Genomic DNA, 21,477 nt, shown 5'->3' on the forward strand with positions numbered 1-21,477 from the left:
GTTCTGTTTATAAACACTGTCCGACACCCATCGTGGAACTTTTGGGGAGATAGTCCTTGTTTTGGGGCGTGATATCTCTCCTCAAAGTACTTGTAGAGCTCTCGAGTTGCTAGAAGTGTCCTCTTGGGAAGAACATCCTTATCTTAGGGGCTGTCGTCTTTCCTAGTAGGCACTCCTAAGGCTATTGAGCCACTTGTCCTTAGTTCTTTGAATTGGGGGGAGGGTGTGGTTCGTAGCTAATACTTGCGGAGATTTAGGGACAAATTTGGAGTCATTCAGCTTTGCATTTGAGCTACGTAGGTAATCTACCTCATTCTGCTTTATGAATGGTTGGATGGAGCCAAGAGTCCTGCTTAGGGGCTTGTATTGGTTCTTGATACTTGATATAGTTTAGAGTAGACAAGGGTCTATTGTCCTATACCTGAGAGTATTGGGCAAGCATAGATCTTTGATTTTCTTTGTGAATGTTAGAGAAGGTCTATTGTCCTATACTAGAGTATTGGGCAAGCATAGATCTTTGATTGTGTAAAGTATCCTTAATTGGGTACAAAAGGCATCCTTCATTGGGGGTGCAATGTGCATGATAGTTTCGAACTAGTTTTGTAGTAAGACCTTGCAAGATAGTTTGAAGTAGTTTTGTGTTATGTGATGATCTTTTGTATTTGTCAAGATAGTTTCGAAGTACTTTGTCTGCTAATGTATGTTTTGTAATACGTGAGTGACTTTGTTGTTTTTTCATTTGTGTATTCATTGTTATATGCTTGGTTGAATACGTTATTTGTTCAGATGGAGGACAATGTTGGATCCAGTGATACCTCCAATAGAGTCCAAATTTCAAATAGCAGGAAAAAAAAGGCACCTGGGATAGAGTGGCAATATGCAATTAACGTTGGTGATCGATTCATAGATTGGGAGTGTAAGCTATGCCATGCAGTAAAATCAGGTGGGGCGCCTCGACTAAGAGAACACTTTTTAGACGGACCGAAGAAAAAGTCATGTACCCACCCCTCTACACCTGTATAGTGGCCAAACGCATAAGAGAAGAAATTCAAAAGAAAGATTCAAGAAAACATGACACTCCTACCGTTAATGTATCAAGGCAGCAAGAACACTGTTGTTCTAATCATCAAACTCCCGCTACATCGCCTACTTGTACCCCGAACGGTAATGTGCAACCAGAAAGTAATCTACCTAGTGCATCTTCCTGCAAGCGAAACTTTGACGTAGGAAATATACCCATACGTCAAACTTCATTGCAAGAAAGTCTACGTCAAGGTCGACTCGATGATGCACAACTCGCCCTTGCTGAAGCGATTTACTTTTCTGGGAGTGCTATGATGATGGTGGACAGTGAGCATTGGAAGAGAGCATGGAAGAAAATTGGTGAGTTTGGACCAGGGTTTTCACCGCCTACGTACCATGCTATGCGAAATGATCTATTAGAGAAATGTTATGCGCAAGTAAAAGAACGTGTACAAAGAATAATTCTTAGCAATATAGAGCTTTCTGGATGTAGTATAGTAAGTGATGGATGGTCTAATGTACAAAGAAAACCATTAATTAATATAATGGTTATTTCACCTAGAGGTGAGACTTTCATCCGTGCCGTGGATTCAGCTGGTTCAATCAAAACTGGGGCTTACATTGCTCAAGTCATTAGCTCTGTGATAGAGGAAGTGGGTGCCAAAAATGTAGTCCAAGTCGTCATGGACAATGCAAAAAATTACAAAAATGCATCCAAAATCCTACAGCGATAATATCCACATGTTTTTCCGGTAGGCTGTAATACTCATAGTTTGAATCTTGTATTAAAAGATTGGTATAAAAGTGATGATACCAAATGGTTTGCCTCAATCGTCGACACTGCTCGCCAGCTTGTGAGATTCATGCTCAAGAGACAAAGAGTGTTAGATATTTTTCGACCTCGCATGTCAGTTATGTTAAAGCTTCCAGCGGAGACTAGGTTTTGCACTCACTTTTACACTTTTGAGTCTCTTCTTAGAAATAAAGATGCAGTTTGCGAAACATTTACATGCATGGCATTTCATGACTGGGAGAACACTCAACTTGAAAAAGTGAAAGAGAAAATCAAAGTCTTGAAGGCAGCGCTTACGAGAAGAAGTTGGTGGAACAGTGTGATGGATGCATACCATGTAATGATGCCTGTTATGTATGCCGTACGAAGTCTTGATCAAAGAGCGCCTAATCTCGGGAAAGCATGGATGCAATGGTGGACTGTCCAGCGGAGTTTGGAGTGTCCTGAGAAATTAGAGCATTCAGTGGTGGAAAAGCAATGGCGTGTACCATTCTCCAGTAGACAAAGAAAAGTTCTATTGAAGTACTTTCATGCTAGATGGATTGGAGCGCATTCACCACTACACAGTGCTGCTTACATGTTAGATCCTAAATATTGGAATATGGATTTGATGTCCAACGTTGAGGTGGTGCAAGATTTTTATAAAGTGGTAAACACTTTCTATAATAATGTTGATGATCGTGTAAAGTGCATAAAGGAGATGACCTCATTTCGATTGAAAGAGGGTTTATTTTCCAACTCCCTTGTTCAACAAATGGCTAAAGAGCAACCTGCATGGAAGTGGTGGATGATGAATGGTGGTGAGCATTATGCTTTATTGCGCAACCTTGCGATAAAGGTTCTAAGTCAGTGCTCTTCAAACTCAGGCTCAGAAAGAAACTGGAGCATGTACAAATATATTCACAATACTATTCGCAGTCGACTTCTTGCAGATCGAGCAGATAAACTTGTTTACATGTATTGCAATGAAAAGATCTTGCGAGACATTGAAAGCGAAGAGTATGAAGAAGATATGCCCAGATCGATGTACAATTGTGATGATGTAGTAGACGAGAACTTTGATGTTGGACGCACGTTGTGCACCACCCTTGAGATAGAAGACAATTTAGACATTGACTTAGATAAGCTTAATTTAGCAGACGAGAGAGTAAACGGTGAAAGAATTTTGGAGCAAGATACAGACATAGAGGAAGAAGTCATTTCATTAATTTCATAAAAAGTACTTGTACAAATGATCGTATTTGGAGAAATTATCAATACAAAAGTAGGATTTGTCTTTCTTAGCTTTCATCTTGAAATAAATTACGAATTGCACTAGGAGTTGCATCTAAAGGTCCTGGTGGTTTATATTCGCTAGCCATGCCGAACACTGTATAAATACCTTGATTTATTGGGACACTGCACAATGCACATGTGGAGGTATTTTGCATTTCCTCACTAAACATATTAAGTGGTAGTAGTGTCCACAGGGTAGTATATACTGGCCGCTCCACCCATCGAATACTTTGTAACATACAGGACATTGGGGGGTGGAGGAACTAGTAGCCTCAGCAGAAACTCCCACAAGATCAAGATGTATCAAAAAATGAGAGATGTGGTTTCCTTGGCGCACAGGAGCAATACGTGAAGAGATGACGCTCCACTCTATTTTGCTAAGATGCTATATGCACAATTTATCCTAGAAACTCCAGTGGACTTCGCCTCCAGAGAGGCCACTGTCAACACCCACGACATACGTGAAGAGACAGTGACATTCACAAGGGAAGAACTTGCTCTCATGGTGGAGGGCGCTGGATTGGAGTTAAACAAGGTCAAAGAAAGCTTAGGGGCACAGCTAGCAGAGAAGGAGAAAGAAGCTGAGCGATTATCTCAAGCGTCAACTCCTCCCCCGGCCAATAGAGGGATTCAAGAGCAGCTCACAAAGATCAGCCAAGATGTACAGTGCTTTGATATGATAAAATTCTCCAAGCTCATCTCAAACCATGTTGATATGGGTTTGATAACCAAAATTTTTAAAAATTTGAAGGCTAGCCAAAATGCAACCACTTTTTCTCAATCATTTTTTAATTAAAAAACCCAAATTATTCTACACTCTCTCTCTCTCTCTCTCTCTCTCTCTCTCTCTCTCTCTCTCTCTCTCTCTCTCTCTATATATATATATATATATATATATATATATATATATATATATATATATATATATGTGTGTGTGTGTGTGTGTGTGTGTGTGTAACAAAACACGTGGAGGGAGGGCCAGTCTCCCTTAAGCTTCTAAATGAAAATTTATCCTTAAGAAAATATATCATTTTAATATTTAAATATCCATTTTTAAGTTTTACATTCTTACTCTACAAAGAGGAAAAATATTTAATAGGCTATTCACTTCAAAAATGTAATCTAGAATATTAAAAATATTTAATAGACTATTCACTTATAAATGAAAAATTATGCTTAAGAAAATATATAATTTTAATATTTAAATATCCATTTTTAAGTTTTACATTCTTACTCTACAAAGAGGAAAAGTTCAGTAAAGTTCCACAACAACAAAAATGTCAAATCTGGCTGGCTTATATACTAGAAACATTCTATCTTTATCAAACATTTATCAAAAGTCATCAGTCTTTGACTTTTTAGGAAGGTTTTGAATTGATGTTTATATTAGGTTGAATCATTAATTATAAAACAATTCATTACAACACTCATGTATACAATTGCATCGAGTTCAAGGTAGCAGCGCAATACCAGTTCTGGTTTGCACTTGGAGGAGGCAAAGGTGGTCGAGGAGCTGGAGGAGGCGAAGGCACGACCACGTGGAGCTCAAAGCTAGCAAACTGAGGTGCCTGGCATACATAGAATAACCAAAATTTTTAAAAATTTGAAGGCTAGCCAAAATGCAACCACTTTTTCTCAATCATTCTACACTTTCTCTCTCTCTCTCTCTATATATATATATATATATATATATATGTGTGTGTGTGTGTGTGTGTGTGTGTGTGTGTATAACAAAACACGTGGAGGGAGGGCCAGTCTCCCTTAAGCTTCTAAATGAAAATTTATGCTTAAGAAAATATATAATTTTAATATTTAAATATCCATTTTTAAGTTTTACATTCTTACTCTACAAAGAGGAAAAATATTTAATAGACTATTCACTTCAAAAATGTAATCTAGAATATTAAAAATATTTAATAGACTATTCACTTATAAATGAAAAATTATGCTTAAGAAAATATATAATTTTAATATTTAAATATCCATTTTTAAGTTTTACATTCTTACTCTACAAAGGCGGTCGAGGAGCTCGAGGAGGCGAAGGCACGACCACGTGGAGCTCAAAGCTAGCAAACTGAGGTGCCTGGCATACATAGAATAACCAAAATTTTTAAAAATTTGAAGGCTAGCAAAAATGCAACCACTTTTTCTCAATCATTTTTTAATTAAAAAACCCAAATTATTCTACACTCTCTCTCTATATATATATATGTGTGTGTGTGTGTGTGTGTGTGTGTGTGTGTGTGTGTGTGTGTGTGTGTGTGTGTGTGTATAACAAAACACGTGGAGGGAGGGCCAGTCTCCCTTAAGCTTCTAAATGAAAATTTATGCTCAAGAAAATATATAATTTTAATATTTAAATATTCATTTTCAAGTTTAACATTCTTACTCTACGAAGAGGAAAAATATTTAATAGGCTATTCACTTCAAAAATGTAATCTAGAATATTAAAAATATTTAATAGACTATTCACTTATAAATGAAAAATTATGCTTAAGAAAATATATAATTTTAATATTTAAATATCCATTTGTAAGTTTTACATTCTTACTCTACAAAGAGGAAAAGTTCAGTAAAGTTCCACAACAACAAAAATATCAAATCTGGCTGGCTTATATATTAGTAACATTCTATCGTACAATAAGTTTCTTCAAATTATTCGATTAAATTTTTACTGAAAACATACGATTCTTTCGAATAAAATGTATAATTCAAATCTCTCTCTCTCTCTCTCTCTCTCTCTCTCTCTCTCTATATATATATATATATATATATATATATATATATATATATAAGTTTCTAAATGTCCACCACCATGCATGACGTAGAGGCGGCAGAGAGAGAGAGAGAGAGAGAGAGAGAGTAAAATGATTTTGGATTTTCAAAATAAAAAGTGATTTATTTTGTTGTATATATATATATAATATATATATACAAACGGCTCCTTCTCTCTCTCTCTCCCTCTCTCTCTCTCTTTCTCGAGAGAGTAAAATGATTTTGGATTTTTAAAATAAAAAGTGATTTATTTTGTTGTATATATATTGACATAGAGGCGGTAGAGAGAGAGAGAGAGAGAGAGAGAGAGAGAGAGAGATAAATCACTTTTTATTTTAAATCATTTTACTCTCTCTCTCTCTCTACCACGTCAACGCGTGGGGATTGACGTAGAGGCGGCAGAGAGAGAGAAAGAGAAAGAGAGAGAGATAAATCACTTTTTATTTTAAATCATTTTACTCTCTCTCTCTCTACCACGTCAACGCGTGGGGATGCATGCATGCATCATCTCCCCTCTCTCTCTCTCTCTCTCTCTCTCTCTCTCTCTCTCTCTCTACCGCCTCTACGTCATGTGGAGAAACATGCCATGCATGCATCATCTCCCTGCCTCCCTCCCTCCCTCTCCCTCCCTCTCTCTCTCTCTCTTTCGCCTTTACGCAGAGGCTTGGAGTCGGCTTCTTACACGTAGACGCAGAGAGCTTCTCAGCGTTTCTGGGCAAAGCTCTCAGCGTTTCTGGGCTACGTCGAGGCTTGGAGGCGGCTTGCAGCTTCTCAGTGTTTCTGGGCGCGTTGGTGGAATCTACGTCCAGGCTGGCTGCAGGCTTGGAGTCGGTTTACAGAGAGCTTCTCACTGTTTCTGGGCGCCGTGGTGGACATGCATGCATCATCTCCCTCCCTCCCTCCCTCTCTCTCTCTCTCTCTCTCTCTCTCTCTCTCTCTCTCTCTCTCTCTCTCTCTCTCTCTCTCTCTCTCTCTCTCTCTCGCTCTCTCTCTGCCGCCTCTACGTCCAGGCTTGGAGTCGGCTTGTGTTTCTGGTTTTGTGTTTTGTCTTTGAGGACTTGGTCTTTGAGTCAGTCCAGAAAGCTAGCTCTCAGCATTTCACAGCTCTCTGGACTCACTCAAAGACCAAGTCCTCATAGAGAATGTCTCTTTCAACCTTTTTCTCTTCTCTCCTCCATAGCAGCGCCCCTCCCTGCCTCCCTACCTGCCCTTCGTGCCTCCCCACTCTCATGTAAGCACCTTCACAATCACCACCTTCACAATCTGTTTGCATGCAACACAGAGGAGCTGTTGTTGCATGCAAACAGAGGAGTTATTTTTGTTGTTGGAAGAGGCCATGGGGGCTGTGGGCGGCTCCGTCTTCCATCTCATCAACGCCATGAAGAACTCGCCCAGATGCGGGCTATGGACATGTGCTGCAACCCGACGCTACACCCTTACGACACCCTTACGACGTGGGCGACAGGCGTATCATCGATGGGGTCCAGGTAGAGCAAACACGGCGCCAACATGCCAGTGTTTGCTCTCTTTCCTCTCTCTCTGTGTTGCATGTATATTCTAGGGCGTTTTTGATGCTATGAGGAATCCTCTTGCGTATTTTGACCTAATTGTGGCTTGCTGTCACTTGCAGATTGCCTAGTTGTTGCTGCAGGTTGCAGATTTTTGACCTAATTGTCCTTTTACCCATGCAGATTGCAGCTCAACATAGTTGTGCTTGGTAGATCTTGGTGTCTCTTTGCTCCTCCGGTTCCATCCCCTGTTTCAGTGGTGCAACATAGGAGTCAGCTGTCAAAAGCGTTCTCCATGGCCATGCGAGGAGGAGGGGGAGGTCCAAACCGACAGGTTGGAAGAGGCAGAGGCGGTGGCGGGAGAGGAGGCGGCCGAGGTGGTGAAGGAGGGAGAGGAGGTGGCCAACAGAGATGGTGGGATCCAGAATGGCGAGCAGAAAAGCTGAAACAAATTCGTGCAGATGTAGGTCATCTTGTTTTTTTACCAGTCCCTCTCATCTTTGTATGTGTTGCATGCTCTCTCGTTGCTCTATGTGTGTGTGTGTGTGTTGCATGCTGTGTTGCATGCTGCTGCTGGTGGGCTTCATGTTTGGCAACACAGTGAAGCAGGTGTTATGTGGAACTACTGTACTCTCCATCCTCACTAACACCACCTACGTTTCTCTGTATCGCAGTCCCGACATGAAAGACGTCTTGGAGTAAAAGCAGACAATGGACACGGAGTAAAAGCAGACAATGCACACGGATGGGAACCTTCGAAACGTACCTGCACCGTGTGGAGCTCGAGGCGAACAGCAGGCGACTGGAACTGATTGGACCCGGGTATTTTCAAATGCAAGCGTGACGTGAGTGGGTATTTTCAAATGCAAGCGTGAACGTCACGCTTGCAAGGAGGAGGGAGTATTTTGAAATAGGCCCCCCTCCTTTGCCCACGTGGAGGGAGGGCCACTCTCCCTTAATCCTGTATAGATATACACATACATGTAGGAAGTTTGGCATTTAAAAAATGCTTTGTTAGACCACCTTGCTTACATGCTCCTTACATGTGATGACCAAATGAGCATCCTCCTACATATACACCATCCACCATGGCAATTTATCATTAATTTAAAGAGAGATTATACATTCATACCCACACATTATTATCTCAAAGTTTGGCATTTAAAAAATGCAACGGCCGTCATAGAGTGTGGCTAAGTAAGCCACACAAAAAGGCAAAAAGCTTTGATCTCTCCATCTCTCAGCCCCTGCAGCGCATCGCTCAAAGCGAAAGCCGACGCCTTCATCATCTCCGTCAGCAACGCAGCGCATGCAGAGAATATATCAAAGGCCCAAAAGTTTTTTTTCAAAGGTTTTCTTGGAGGTGGTTCACGCGCGCAAAGTTTCTCAGCAAGCTCTCCACGGCATGACCTACATCAGCAATCAATATTTTTACCACCACGGGGCTCACTTATCCCTTCTCTTTTATATTTTCTGTCGTTTTGGTGCTTCTTGCATACTATTCATTAAAAATGGATTCCCACCATTTTGTCTTCATCAACAAATGCATGCTTTGCGCTAACAAATGCATTTATTCATGAATGATATCCATAGCATGATAACTTCAGATAACACCTATAGTACCTCGGCTTCCAACTTGAGATTCTCATCCTTTGGGTAATCGCTTAATACTCTCTCTCTCTCTCTCTCTCTCTCTCTCTCTCTCTCTCTCTCACACACACACACACATGCACGCATGCACGCACGTACATAGAGGAGATAGAGGCACACATGCATATACACACGCACATGAGCAAGTGGTGCATGAACATGCATACGCGCACACACAAAGGCACACATGCACACGCACACGAGCACGAACATGTGCACGCGCATAGACACGCAGCCACACATGCACATATATACACATGTACACAAACTCTCCTTTAAGTCTCAAGCCTCAAATTTCCCCGAAATCTATCACCCTTGAGTGACATGTAAACAAACTCTCCTTAAGTCTCAAGCCTCGACTTTCCTTGAAATCTATCACCCTTGAGTGACAAGTATATATATGGACATGTATCATCAAGTAGAATGGCATTGTCAAGGGCAAGTCTAGCCTCACCTTGTGTGTGTGTGTGTGTGTTATTTGGAAGAAGAAAATTCATGTCACGTAATGAATGGATTTGAAACTGATTATATTAGGTTATTTAAATCATGTCATTCATTGAATCAAATGTAAAAATGCAATCATGTTGCCATGTAAACATAGTACCCATAACATGAATAGCATGTCATTCATTGAATCAAATGCAAATATCCAATGCCATGCATTAAATCAAATGAAAAAATCCAATCAGGTTGGCATGCAAGCATACTGCAAACATCAATAACAATATCATAATTACACTTTTAGGAGGTGCTTTTCCAATGGTTCTTGGTTCAAAATTTGAAGGCCAAAATAAGCCCATGTTATGTGAGCTATTTCTCCAAACTTGAGGCTAATGAGCCTTGTGTTCGAGCCTTAATTTGAGCTCCTTTCTTAGAATCTTTCCGGCTGGAGACTTGGGAATGCTTTCCACAAAGAAGACATTGTGTAAATTTTTGTAGAAAACCACCTGAGGTTAATATAAAAAGTTAACAAAAAGAGAGAGAGAGAGAGAGAGAGAGAAAGAGAGAGAGGGGAGGATTAATGAATGTCCTAGGCCTACCTGTTTGCCTACAAACTCTTTGATTTCTGTCTCACTCACATCATCAGCCCTCACCACAAATGCAACAGGCACTTCTTCAGCCACCTCGTCTTTCTTACTGCAGAGTTCAACATGAATTATCACGAGTCTGTATCAATCAAAAGTTTAGTCTTAACCTCTTGACCTAATTATCCAAACTATGCTATTAAATTGCATGCAATTCAAGATAATAATTGTGGACTTGCAAAATGCAAACGCCCCTTTTATTCAAACTACATGTAGCAATCCAAAGTATTAACCAAATCCATATTAGTTAAGTGATACCTAATTACAATTAACTAAATATATCTTGTCAGTATGCAATGGTTATTAATTACAGAGCATTAATAAGTGATACCTAATTACAATTAATTAAATCTATCTTGTCAGTATGCAAAGGTTATTAATTACGGACCATTCCAACTAGTTAAGTGATACCTAATTACAAAATTTATTTAAATCTATCTTGTCAGCATGCAAAGGTTATTAATAACAAAGCATTCCAACCCCTAATTACTATGATTTATAAACATTTTCCTTACTAATTATGCATTGGATAATATAAACTTACGGTACACAAGCTGCATCGGCTATAGCTGGGTGAGATAAAAGAATTCCCTCAAGCTCTGCCGGAGGAACCTATAACACAACACATATTTAGAAAGTTAATTAACTTAAGTACCTCGCTTATCTCTTAAATATAACTAGATGTTTCGATGTTACCATCCATTGCAAAACCTAGTTGTAGTTAATATAAGAAAATGGCATGACATGGATCATTAATGTGAACACCAATTGTAAAGATTAAGTATTGCTCTCACAAAAAATGGGTGATTCCAAGGAGGGTCAATAAATAATGGCATCTAAATAATTAATCTAGATCCTATTATTTATGGATTGAACGCTGGTGATCAATTCTTATAATCATGAGAGATGACAACATAATGTCTTTAAGAATGCTTAAAACATCAAAACAAATATTGTTTAAGAAATAATTAAAGTTACCTGGAAACCTTTGAATTTGATGATCTCTTTCACTCTATCCACAATAAAAAGCTCATCATTCTCATCAACGAGGCCAATATCACCAGTGTGCAAGAACCCATTCTCATCAATGGTGTTGGATGTGGCCTCAGGATTACCCACATATCCTATACAAAAACACAAAGGCAAAAAGAAAGAAGAAGAAAATCAACAACCAAAGGTTGGCACAGTTCATGAAAAAATATTAAATTAATTAACCATATTGTAAACAATAAGGCTATTTCTTCCTTAATGAAAAACATTATGAAGCAATTCTTAGAAGCCATCATATTGCTAGCATTACATTACCATGGTAATTATGTTAAAACTTAAAACTTAGCCTTGTAGCTTTCCTTTATCATTGCGATATGGTTAGTGAGCATGAGCAAGTAAAACCTAGCAAGCATTTCTTAATCTCAAATAATCAACTTTTAGGCTTCATCAAATTAGATTGGTTAGTTAAAATGTTGTTGTATTCGCTTATTGTCTTGATTAATCTTTGATTAGTTAGTCTACTGCTAATGTAGTTAGTTCTAATTCAGCAATTATTTAAATTATTTCTTGATTAATTTGAACTTTGATTAGTTACTTATTTGTTGTAGTCAGTGTATTTAAGCAATCTATTAAAACAATTTAGGTATTTCTCTTGCATGTGATTTGCTATCTAGGTGTTGTCATTAGTTGCTTGTTAATTCGCTTTAACTAATTGCTTCTAGCTCCAACAATTTACTAACAGATCAAAATTAAGTAAACAAGCAAACAACACTTCACTGACCAACCAAAAAAGGAAAATCAATCTAAATACTCCAAGTGAATATCAAACCCAGTTAGTTATTTAGGATCGATCACAACACTAAGTAGCAGATGATCAAGGCTAAATTAACCTTTCATGATTTGCTCGCCTCTGATACAGATTTCTCCAGGCTGGTTACGAGGAAGGGAAGCTCCGGTTTCAGGATTAATAATCTTCAATTCTGCATTGCGCACCACTGTCCCACAATGCCCGCTCTTACCAGGCAAAGGATGCTTTGCAAAGCACAAGGATATGGCGAGCACCGGACCAGCCTCTGTCATCCCATAACCCTGCAACATTGAATAGTCAGTCGCTAGCAAGAAGCGTAATCAGCTACTCTTTTAAAGCAAATTTGTAATAAAGTTTAGTTCATTAATCATAACTAATTAGGACGTTAATTAATGCAACACAATAAACCTGAGACAAAATTAATCATCATCACACGCTTCTTAATTGCACAATATGCTAACATATCAATAATTATGGTTCTAATTAGTGATTGCGCCATTGATTTAACGCTATGTTCCTGAAGATAACCTTTTTTTTAAAGGCGGTAAAAAGCACTTATAACTGAGATTATGATAAAAATGTGCGACAATACGTAAGAGAATGCATGACAAACCTGTCCGAGGATAGCGTGAGGAAGGCGGGCTCGGAAGGAAGCTTCTAAATCTTTCCCCAGGGGGGCGGCGCCGGACATGACTGCTCTGATGCTAGACAGATCATAGTTCTCCACGATGGGGTTCTTCGCCATAGCCAGCACAATGGGGGGCACCAGAGGCGCAACAGTAACCTTAAACCTCTGGATTACTTCTAATAACGCACTAATCTCGAACTTAGCCATCACAACTATGCAAGCCCCCGCCCTCAACGAGCATAATAGCACCGTGTTTAGTGAGTAAATGTGGAACATGGGCAGCACACATAGGATCACATCATTTGACGTTATGTAAAAATTAGGGTTTTCTCCATCCACCTGCTGCGCTATGCTTGTTATTAAGCTCCTGTTTGTTAACATCACCCCCTTTGGAAGACCAGTTGTCCCTGAAGAGTAGGGTAGGGCGACCACATCATCTGGGTGGATTTCTACTTGTGGGCATTGCCCCTCGTCTGCGTGGAAAAGTTGTGAGATATGAAGATAATCGGTGTGATTATCCTCACAAGTAGGGTGATTATGTGCTAACCCATGCTCATTATCAAGATGATAATCACCCCATTGATGCTTGTTGATATAGTTGAAGTCATGCTTGTCACCCTCTAATAATCCCTGATCATTAGGTTGATTCTGAGCTAATCCATGCCCTGATCTGATCTCATTCACGGAGTGATTATCACCCACAGCTTCACCATCATCGGTGCTGCTACCAACACTTAATCCATGCCTATTCTTGATCTCATAATTATCACGCACTCCACGATCACTGAAGTGATTAACACCAGCTAATCGATGCTTATCTGCGTGCTCATGATAATTATTATCACCCAAACCATGGTAGTGCTGCAGATGATCATCTGTGATCATCACAGTGAACTTATGGGAGAACTTAAGAGTCTCAGCAGCGACTTGAGCAAGCTTCTCCTTGAACGCAAGTTGCGTGACAATCATTTTGGCACCGGAGTCAAGCACCTGCTTGGCAATCTCCATGGGTGTGTAGAAAGGGTTACAAGTGGTGGCTGCAGCACCTCGGGCAGCCAGGCCTAAGAAAAGAAGCACAAATTCAACACAATTGGGCAACAAAAGCATCACCACATCACCCTTGTTAACGCCCAATTGAGCAAAGCCTGCTGCGAAGCGCCGCCGGGAGTAGAGCTCCACCTCCGCATAGGTGTAGATGCGCCACCGCCCGCCGCCGCCGTTGATTGCGCCACTGCAGCTCTGATCGATCAAGCAAGGCCTGTCTGCAAACTCGCCAATGCGTTCAAAGCAATATTGCGTTAAGGGGAGGTGGTTGGATATCTCAATGTCTGGTAGCGTGGACCGGAAGATGTACTCTGAGGAGGGTTTCTCCATTGATAACAAATAGAGAGAGCGCGCATTACTCTCAATGATACCACAAATGGGTCTCTTATATATAGGGGGCCTCCTCTTATAATATATAATGTAGACCCCTTTTTAACACCCGACCACGTTCATTATAAGTCGATGCTTCTAAAATTTACATCCTTATCCTATTAGAAATTACTCTACTTTACATAATTTTAAACTCTCTCCCAAAAAAAGAAATAGCCATAATAATAATTATGAAGAGGAATTTCAGCTTGTAATGATAATTTAGAGGTTATTCCCACGGCCTACTTGAGTAGTCCATGTCACATTTCTTGCAAAAACGAGCGGAGCGAGCCAAATTGCCATGAGAAAAAATATAATTATAGTGTGTTTTTGTTACAGGACCATGGTACATGGAGATTAGATTATTTCATAAATTAAATAATATTTAAAAAAACCATAGACATCATAGCATAAATCAAAAAACACGAAAATCAAAAACACAAGATTAGGTGCAATCTCTCCCTCGACGTGTGTGGCTCCACTCCCACATGCGGTATTTAAATCATATTAATAAATTTAGCGCCATAAATAACATAGTTTTTTTCAAAATTGGGCTTTTACAAAATTGAACCTTAGTCCAATGCTTTTAAAGCATCTCATAAAAAATAAACCTTGCACAACATATGTACAATGGGCCAAACCATACAAAATTAAATATTTAGCACACATGTGCTTGGCTAGATAATCTCGTCCAATGTCCACCTTGGTTGTCTCGAACTCATGATCTATACTCAACATATTTTTCACGAAGTAAGGGTTGTCAGAACCAGAAGTCAAATAAGTTCATAAGTACACCATAGAAGTCACCCCGACTTGAATTATTGCAATTCCCAATTAAAATTTCAAAGCGTGAAAAACATGACGGGTCCACTACGTGAAACATAGTTCACGACATGAGACACAATCTGCTACTCCATGAGGTGAATTGTAGTCTATTGTTTCACGGAGATCTACTGTTTCACAAAAAAAAGAGTCAACTTGAAAGAAAAATAATCTTAGTGGTTAGAGTAGTGATTCAGCTTGTTGAAACACATTCTCATGCACTTGAGGTCAGGAAAACTCATTAGAGACAACCTTACCCTCGACGACAGTGCATAGAATCACCCAGGTTCTTCCTACCAAAGAGGTGTTGGTTCAGGTCGCTCGATGAGCACTCAATTGAGTGTTGCAGCTTGGCAAAATCTGACCACCATAGAAACAAGTAGTGAGGAATCCAATGGAAGAAGGGCTAAGATTCTCAAGCTTTAGAGAGGAATAAAAACCAACTTCTTCTGTGAAGTCTAGCTGAATCTTTGATATGGCCAAGGGATTTTTTGGTCTCTAGTACGGCACAGAAGATGAAGCACAATCTACGAACATAAGCCCATCAACAAGCACAGGATACGGTCTAAGACCGGATATACCAACCCAACCTTTTAGTCCTAGGAATGTTAACACAGTGAGGCTTAGTTGGATGACCCCTAGGGTTAGGAGGGATAAGAAAAATGCTACCAAAATAAGTCAAATCTTCTTCCCTACATCTGAGGAAGTGGAAGTGTATTTGAAGGTGGCTGAAGCAGAGAGCGACAATTTCGGCTAACTGAGCTTAAAAAGGAAAAAGCTTGACATGTGAAGAATGATGGCGGAACAGAGGGAAATGGATAATTTGAATCTATTGCAACCATGTGGCAAGGAATTAGAAACCTCTAGAAATGCCACTGATAACATGTGGATTGGGGTGACAAAAGGAGGGATACCCACCCTAGAACCCATCAATGGAGGAACCAAAGGCTAATGAAAGCCTTGAAACACAAGAAGAGGTGGAAAATCTACCTAGTGCATCTATAGGAGGATAGGATTAGCTCTACACAAGAGAGAATATACAATAAATGATCAATGATTCTGCCTACTTGTAGAGCATGGAACTTTTAATCCAACAAAGGAGGGATAAGGCCGCTAACAAAATGAGCTAGGTGATGAGGATTTACCCAAACCCAGCCATAGACCTAAGTTGAATAGAAGAACCAATGCAGGAAGAGGACAAGGTCTAGGTAGGGGGTAGCTCCTCGAAGGCCAATTGTGGATCCTAACACAGATCTAAATGCGGTCACAAGGGCAGATCCATTGAATATGGCTACATAAACGGATAGAGGCATGGTTAGGGAATTAGGCACTGCCCTTGAATCCAAACCATCTCAGATGAAGCCACATATCATTTCAAAGCTGGTGCAAAAGTTTTCAAGAGATGGGGACCCTATCCAGCACACATAGAGGACTTTGAGTCAACCTGTGAAACATGTGGGTCGGTGAGCAATGTAACCATGATACATGCTTTTTCTCTGACCTTAAGTCCTAACAATGGTATCGAACCCTAAAGCCTAAGAATAAACTCAATTCAACTCGGCTTAAGAATGTGTTTATACCAAACTTTTCTCAAAGTGGTGATAGGTGGATTCCTGTGGCATAGGTCCACAACATCAAGCAAAAAGACAATGAGTCCATGCAAGATTATTACCCTGCTTTCGAAGAGAAGTTCGAGATCATAAGATGCATGATTATTTGGTGTTAGCTTGACCGACCACTCTAGATATGTGCTGTAAGTTGGCGATTGAATATGAGGATAACATGTTTGAGTTGCCAACCAGAAGACACTAAGGCAGCTTCGGTAGTAGTAGTAGCATCATGAGTGTCTAGTCATATCACGATGCAAGATCCAAGAATAAGCAAGTTGGCAACATGATAGTCTTGAGGAACTTAGTAATGCCATCTTGGAGAAGTTAAAGGTCAGGGATGGGAGAGAAGCATCAAGGAATGCCCATATCTACCCTCGGAGAGAGTTGATTTGGTGCTCTATCTGAAGGACAAAATCAAATGAGCACTGAATGCCCTCACCTAAGACCAAGGTAATTACTTTATTGTGCTCACTGTCAGAGACTAGGGAACCATGACACTGCCATGTGCAAATATTCGAGGATCCAACAACACAACTACGAGCACACCGAGAGTGCCTCTAGCCTTACCATCCCCTCCAATGCAAACCAATGTGGCTACATGGTAGCCGAATACATCCTACTTACCAAGGGGGATGTTTAGTATGCAAGACATGTCATCATTTCCGCCACCTATCCTACCACCAGAGCCTCCACAGGCCAAGATCAACTAAGTGTTGATTGAGAAACCCTTGGAAGAGGGAGAAGTCATGCACGAGGTAGAAGTTAATAATGACTACTACAAGGATCCCATGGAGATCACGCCAGAGTACAATGTTTTACAAAACAACACACCAATACCAGTGTTTTAAACCATAGTACAGTGGAAAGAAAAAGATAATGATAAACTCAACTATGAGAAGGGGACCCATACCGTATTTCCATTGTAATGGACCTCATCGCGTAGCAGAGTGTCTTCTAAAGAATGTGGCTAATGTTGGCCAAACCCAGCCAATCGCAATGCAAACCAATGTCATGCTAGCACTTTCATGTATTAGTGTGGTGTTGATCATTTGATCAAGGATTGCCCATATCGTGCCAATGGCCTTGCTTCTACTTCTAACCATGCCACTGTAAGATTCCTCTGTCCAGCTTTTGAGATGTAAAGATATAAGAATCTCCCCTTCAGTCTCTTATAATCATCGGACCCCCCTTCAGAATGAGAAAAAGATCTTGTTTGACCTTGTTTTGGTCTAGAGAGAGAAAATATTCTAGAGAGAGGTAATATAATTTTAAAATATTTTTGGATAAATATTTTCTTCCAGAGAATAGAAAGTGATCCCTTGAAACACAATTTCAATCTGAAATGTTCAAAGTTCTAAGCTTTATTAAATTCTTTTGAATTTAAAAATGTGATATCCTTATTCATTAAGGTTGGAGAATAAAAATAAAAGAAAAATAAAAAAATTTAGAAATATCTACAAGAAAATAATAAAGAAAGACTCATATGAGGTGAAGGTTCCTGAATCTTTCCTTTGTATTTTCATCTTAGAGTAATTCTATGCTAGTGTAATTTTCAATTTAGTGTATTTTCCCCTTCCCTCTTCATTGGGCCTCCATTTTGAAGCTTTGGAGCTTCACTAAACCTCTTCTTCTCTTGAAGATTAACCTTTCCCCTTGGTGGCCAAGCCTTTTCTTTTGAGGGCTACACAGCCTTTTCAAGGTAAAGAATTAAGCAAACCAAGGGTAAGCCTAAACAATGAAGTTTATGCTCTCTTTTTGTTGTTAATCTTCTTCCCAACCTCCCTCATGCTTGGGAAGCATTTTATTTTATGGTTTTTCTCTCAAAATCATGATTTTGTTGATTTATGATGAATTAATGTTTATGTCTACGCTTAGGTTTATGCATAAACTAACTTTGATATTAAAAGTGGATTTTTTAGCATTATCATTTCATAGTAAATGCGAAAAAGTTATGGCAAATTTTTATCATTAGAAAATGAAGGATTTTCATAAACTAATTTTTATATTAAAAATGGGATTTTGGGCATTCTCATTTCATTAAAAATGCGGGGAAGTTATGGCAAATTTTTATCATTAAAAATTGAAGGATTTTCATAAACTAATTTTTATATTAAAAATGGGATTTTGGGCATTCTCATTTCATTAAAAATGCGGGGAAGTTATGGCAAAATTTTATTATTAGAAAATTAAGGTTAATGCTTAATAATTTTATTCTAAAAGTGTAATTTTAAGCATTCTCATTTCATAGAAAATGCGGGGAAGCTATGCAAATTTTTTATCAGTAAAAAAATAAATTTTATGCATAATTAATTTTTATGCTAAAAGTGGAGTTTTAAGCATTCTCAATTTATAGAAAATGTGGAAAGCTATGGAAAAATTTATATCATTAGAAAATGAATTTATGCATAATAAATTTTATGCTAAAAGTGGAATTTTAAGCATTATCATTTCATAGAAAATGCAAGGAAGCTATGGTAAAATTTTTATCATTAGAAAATGAATTTAGGCATAATAAATTTTATGCTAAAGTTTTGAGCATTAAACATTTGCCATAAAAATAAAGAAGGTTATGCATAAATTTTTATAGAGAATTATGGAAAGGATTATGAAAATAATTCATTTAGATAAAAAATGAACTAGTATGTGTGCATAAATATTTTATGCTAAAAAAGAAATTTTCACGACATTTTATTTTGAGAAAACTGAGAAGAGAATGTGAAAATATTCATAGGGATGCATCAAGAAATCATGGATAAATTTTTAATCAGAAAGAGAAATCACAAACATATTTAACTTGTGGGATTATGATTTAAATGTCTAGACTCTCAAAAAATAGAGTTGGGTATATTCTGAACGGGAAAAGGATTTCCCAGAAAAAGACCATAAACACGCTGAGTTGGATGAACGTGAAAACTTGTGACTAACTTATTCCTAGATTCCCTGGGAAAGGAATCTGGAATACTTGAAAGGATCGAGGATCTAAAAGAGAACGAAATTTAAACTTAATTAAATTGAGTTGGGAAAAAAGTTACCTTTAACTGAGCCAAGTAATGGCCGAGACTTAGAAAGTCATGTCAGTATAAAAAGTAGAGTAACTGTACTTTTAATCTAGTTGATTGTGGAACAAAGATTCTGATAACTAGATCAAGGAAAGTTGATAATCAAACCTGATTCGCTCAAAGCGAAAAGAGACCATCTTGTTTGTAGAAATTGGAATTGATGTGGAGTGATGTGTGGGATGTGTGGAATAATGTGGAGTGATGAGTGATGTGAAGTGATGTGTGGGATGATGTGGATTGATGTGGTTGAATGTGGAGTGATGTGGATTAATATGGATTGTTGTGAGGATTGATGTGGTTGATGAGGATAGATGAGTGGATTGATGGGGAATGATGTGAGTTGATGTGGAGTGATGTGGAGTGATGTGGAAATGATGTGAGATGATGTAAATGAATGTGAAAATAATGTGGGATGATGTGAATGAATGTGGAACTGATGTGGGATAATGTGAATGAATGTGGGATGATAGGAATGAATGTGGAATGATGTGAATTGATGTAGAATGATGTGGGATGATGTGAAAGGATGTGATGTGAATTGATGTGGAATAATGAGAAGTGACGTGGAATGATGTGGAATGGATATGGAATAATGTGGAACGATATGGAATGATGAGGAATGATGGGAAATGATATGGAAAGATGGAAATTCTGTTTGAAAACTGTATTTCGTATGTGAAACCTATTTTTTTAAAGATTGTTTTATGTCGAGAATGCTGGGGGAAGCATTTTGACTATCTTGTGGAATGAGGTCGTGGTGGGGACCAAGGTGGAAATGTTGAAACAGCTGATGGAGAGTCAAAGAAGGACATCTCATGTGGCAAGATCGGCCGAGGTCTTGACCAGCCTTCGGTTTGGTTGTTAAAATGGTGAGCTTCCGATACGGTGGATGAGGGGCCAAGGAAGCACCCTATGAGTCAAACGCTAGGTCACCTGCGAAGGAACCTAAAGGGTGCTGACCATATGGTGCTCGGGCTCTAGGTCGCCCAAGATACCCACGCGTGCGTCGAGGAAGAAAATGAGTTAGAGTTGTCTTCTGAACATGGGCATGGATCTAGTTGACTGGCCTTGCTCGTCTTCAACGGATGAGTTCATGGCTCTTTTACATGGATCTTGTTGGTTGATCTAGCTGATCTTCAACGGAGAGTCCATATGGTTTTTATGTGATTATACTCCTAGGTACTACGGGCTAGGAACTATTGAAAAGGCCCCTAAGTGAGCAGGTGGTGAGTATTCTGGTTGTTGCCAATGATGCCATAGGTACGCTGAGCAAGAATTAATGGAATACTTGATTATATTCCTGGGTACTATGGGCTAGGAACTATTGAAAAGGTCCTTGAGTGAGCAGGTGGTGAGCCTTCTAGTTGCCAATGATGCCATAGGTACACCGAGGAAGGAATGATTGGAAATTAGACTTGGAACTGGAATACTAAGGGTTATGATGGAAACACTGTGGTTTTATTGCAATGCTATTTTGGAAATAGTTGAGTCTAAGAAAATGCAATTTCATATTGGGTGTGTAAGTGGTGTGTCTATTTAATGTTTGCATGAGAGCTAGCTGGGGGGCCTAGGAACTCTTTTCCCTGGTACCCGGGACAAAACACAAGCAAATTTTTATAATGGATCCTATCAATACAGTGGTTGGGCGGTTGGCTAACCCATGGGATTGGATGGGGTTAGGTTGGATTGATGGATTCCTATAATAAAATTCAATTATGTTCAAGTTATGATAGTTGAAGTAAGTCACAGGATAATTCTTGTTCTATGAAAAAGAATCAATGGCTGTGCCTCTTTTGATGGGGGGAAAAAGCGTTGGTCTCTATGAACCAAGTGCAAGTTTCTCCTTTGATTCGGCCATGTGACCTGTGGATTTGGTCAGAATACAAAAGATAGTTAAGGCTCTTGACTACATTAGAAGATTTTCCTGGAGGAATCACCTATGCTTTCTGGGCGAGGGAAGTTTTTTTCAGGTTTGGTTTTGGAAGAGCCGAGGGATTAGTCTCTTGTCTGGACATTCGTGGGGCAAGGCCACGAGTGG

General features: G+C 39.2%; 1 protein-coding gene across 1 annotated transcript; it reads right to left on the reverse strand.

Annotated features, from left to right (window-relative positions):
- Positions 1-9,765: 9,765 nt before the first annotated feature.
- On the reverse strand, positions 9,766-13,909 carry LOC147633745 (4-coumarate--CoA ligase-like). Its single transcript, XM_086805585.1, has 7 exons — positions 13,405-13,909; positions 12,521-13,074; positions 11,990-12,188; positions 11,088-11,233; positions 10,654-10,721; positions 10,065-10,161; positions 9,766-9,971 (listed from the first exon to the last, which is right to left on the reverse strand). The coding sequence occupies exons 1-7, from the start codon at positions 13,907-13,909 to the stop codon at positions 9,855-9,857; spliced, it is 1,686 nt and encodes a 561-aa protein (XP_086661711.1). The 3' UTR covers positions 9,766-9,854.
- Between the last annotated feature and the right edge of the window lie 7,568 nt (positions 13,910-21,477).

The sequence above is a fragment of the Cibotium barometz genome, chromosome 11 (genome assembly GCF_041138505.1).
Source record: "Cibotium barometz isolate CiBa-2024 chromosome 11, ASM4113850v1, whole genome shotgun sequence".
NCBI classification, from domain to species: domain Eukaryota; kingdom Viridiplantae; phylum Streptophyta; class Polypodiopsida; order Cyatheales; family Cibotiaceae; genus Cibotium; species Cibotium barometz.

What these genes read in the sequence shown, in the direction of transcription:
- LOC147633745 (XM_086805585.1), bottom strand. Translation starts at nt 13,909, where the DNA reads ATGGAGAAACCCTCCTCAGAGTACATCTTCCGGTCCACGCTACCAGAC. An exon ending in CTCACGCTATCCTCGGACAG is followed by an intron (nt 12,189 to 12,520) that starts GTTTGTCATGCA and finishes TCAATGTTGCAG; the next exon opens with GGTTATGGGATGACAGAGGC. An exon ending in TCAAATTCAAAGGTTTCCAG is followed by an intron (nt 10,722 to 11,087) that starts GTAACTTTAATT and finishes GTTGTGTTATAG; the next exon opens with GTTCCTCCGGCAGAGCTTGA.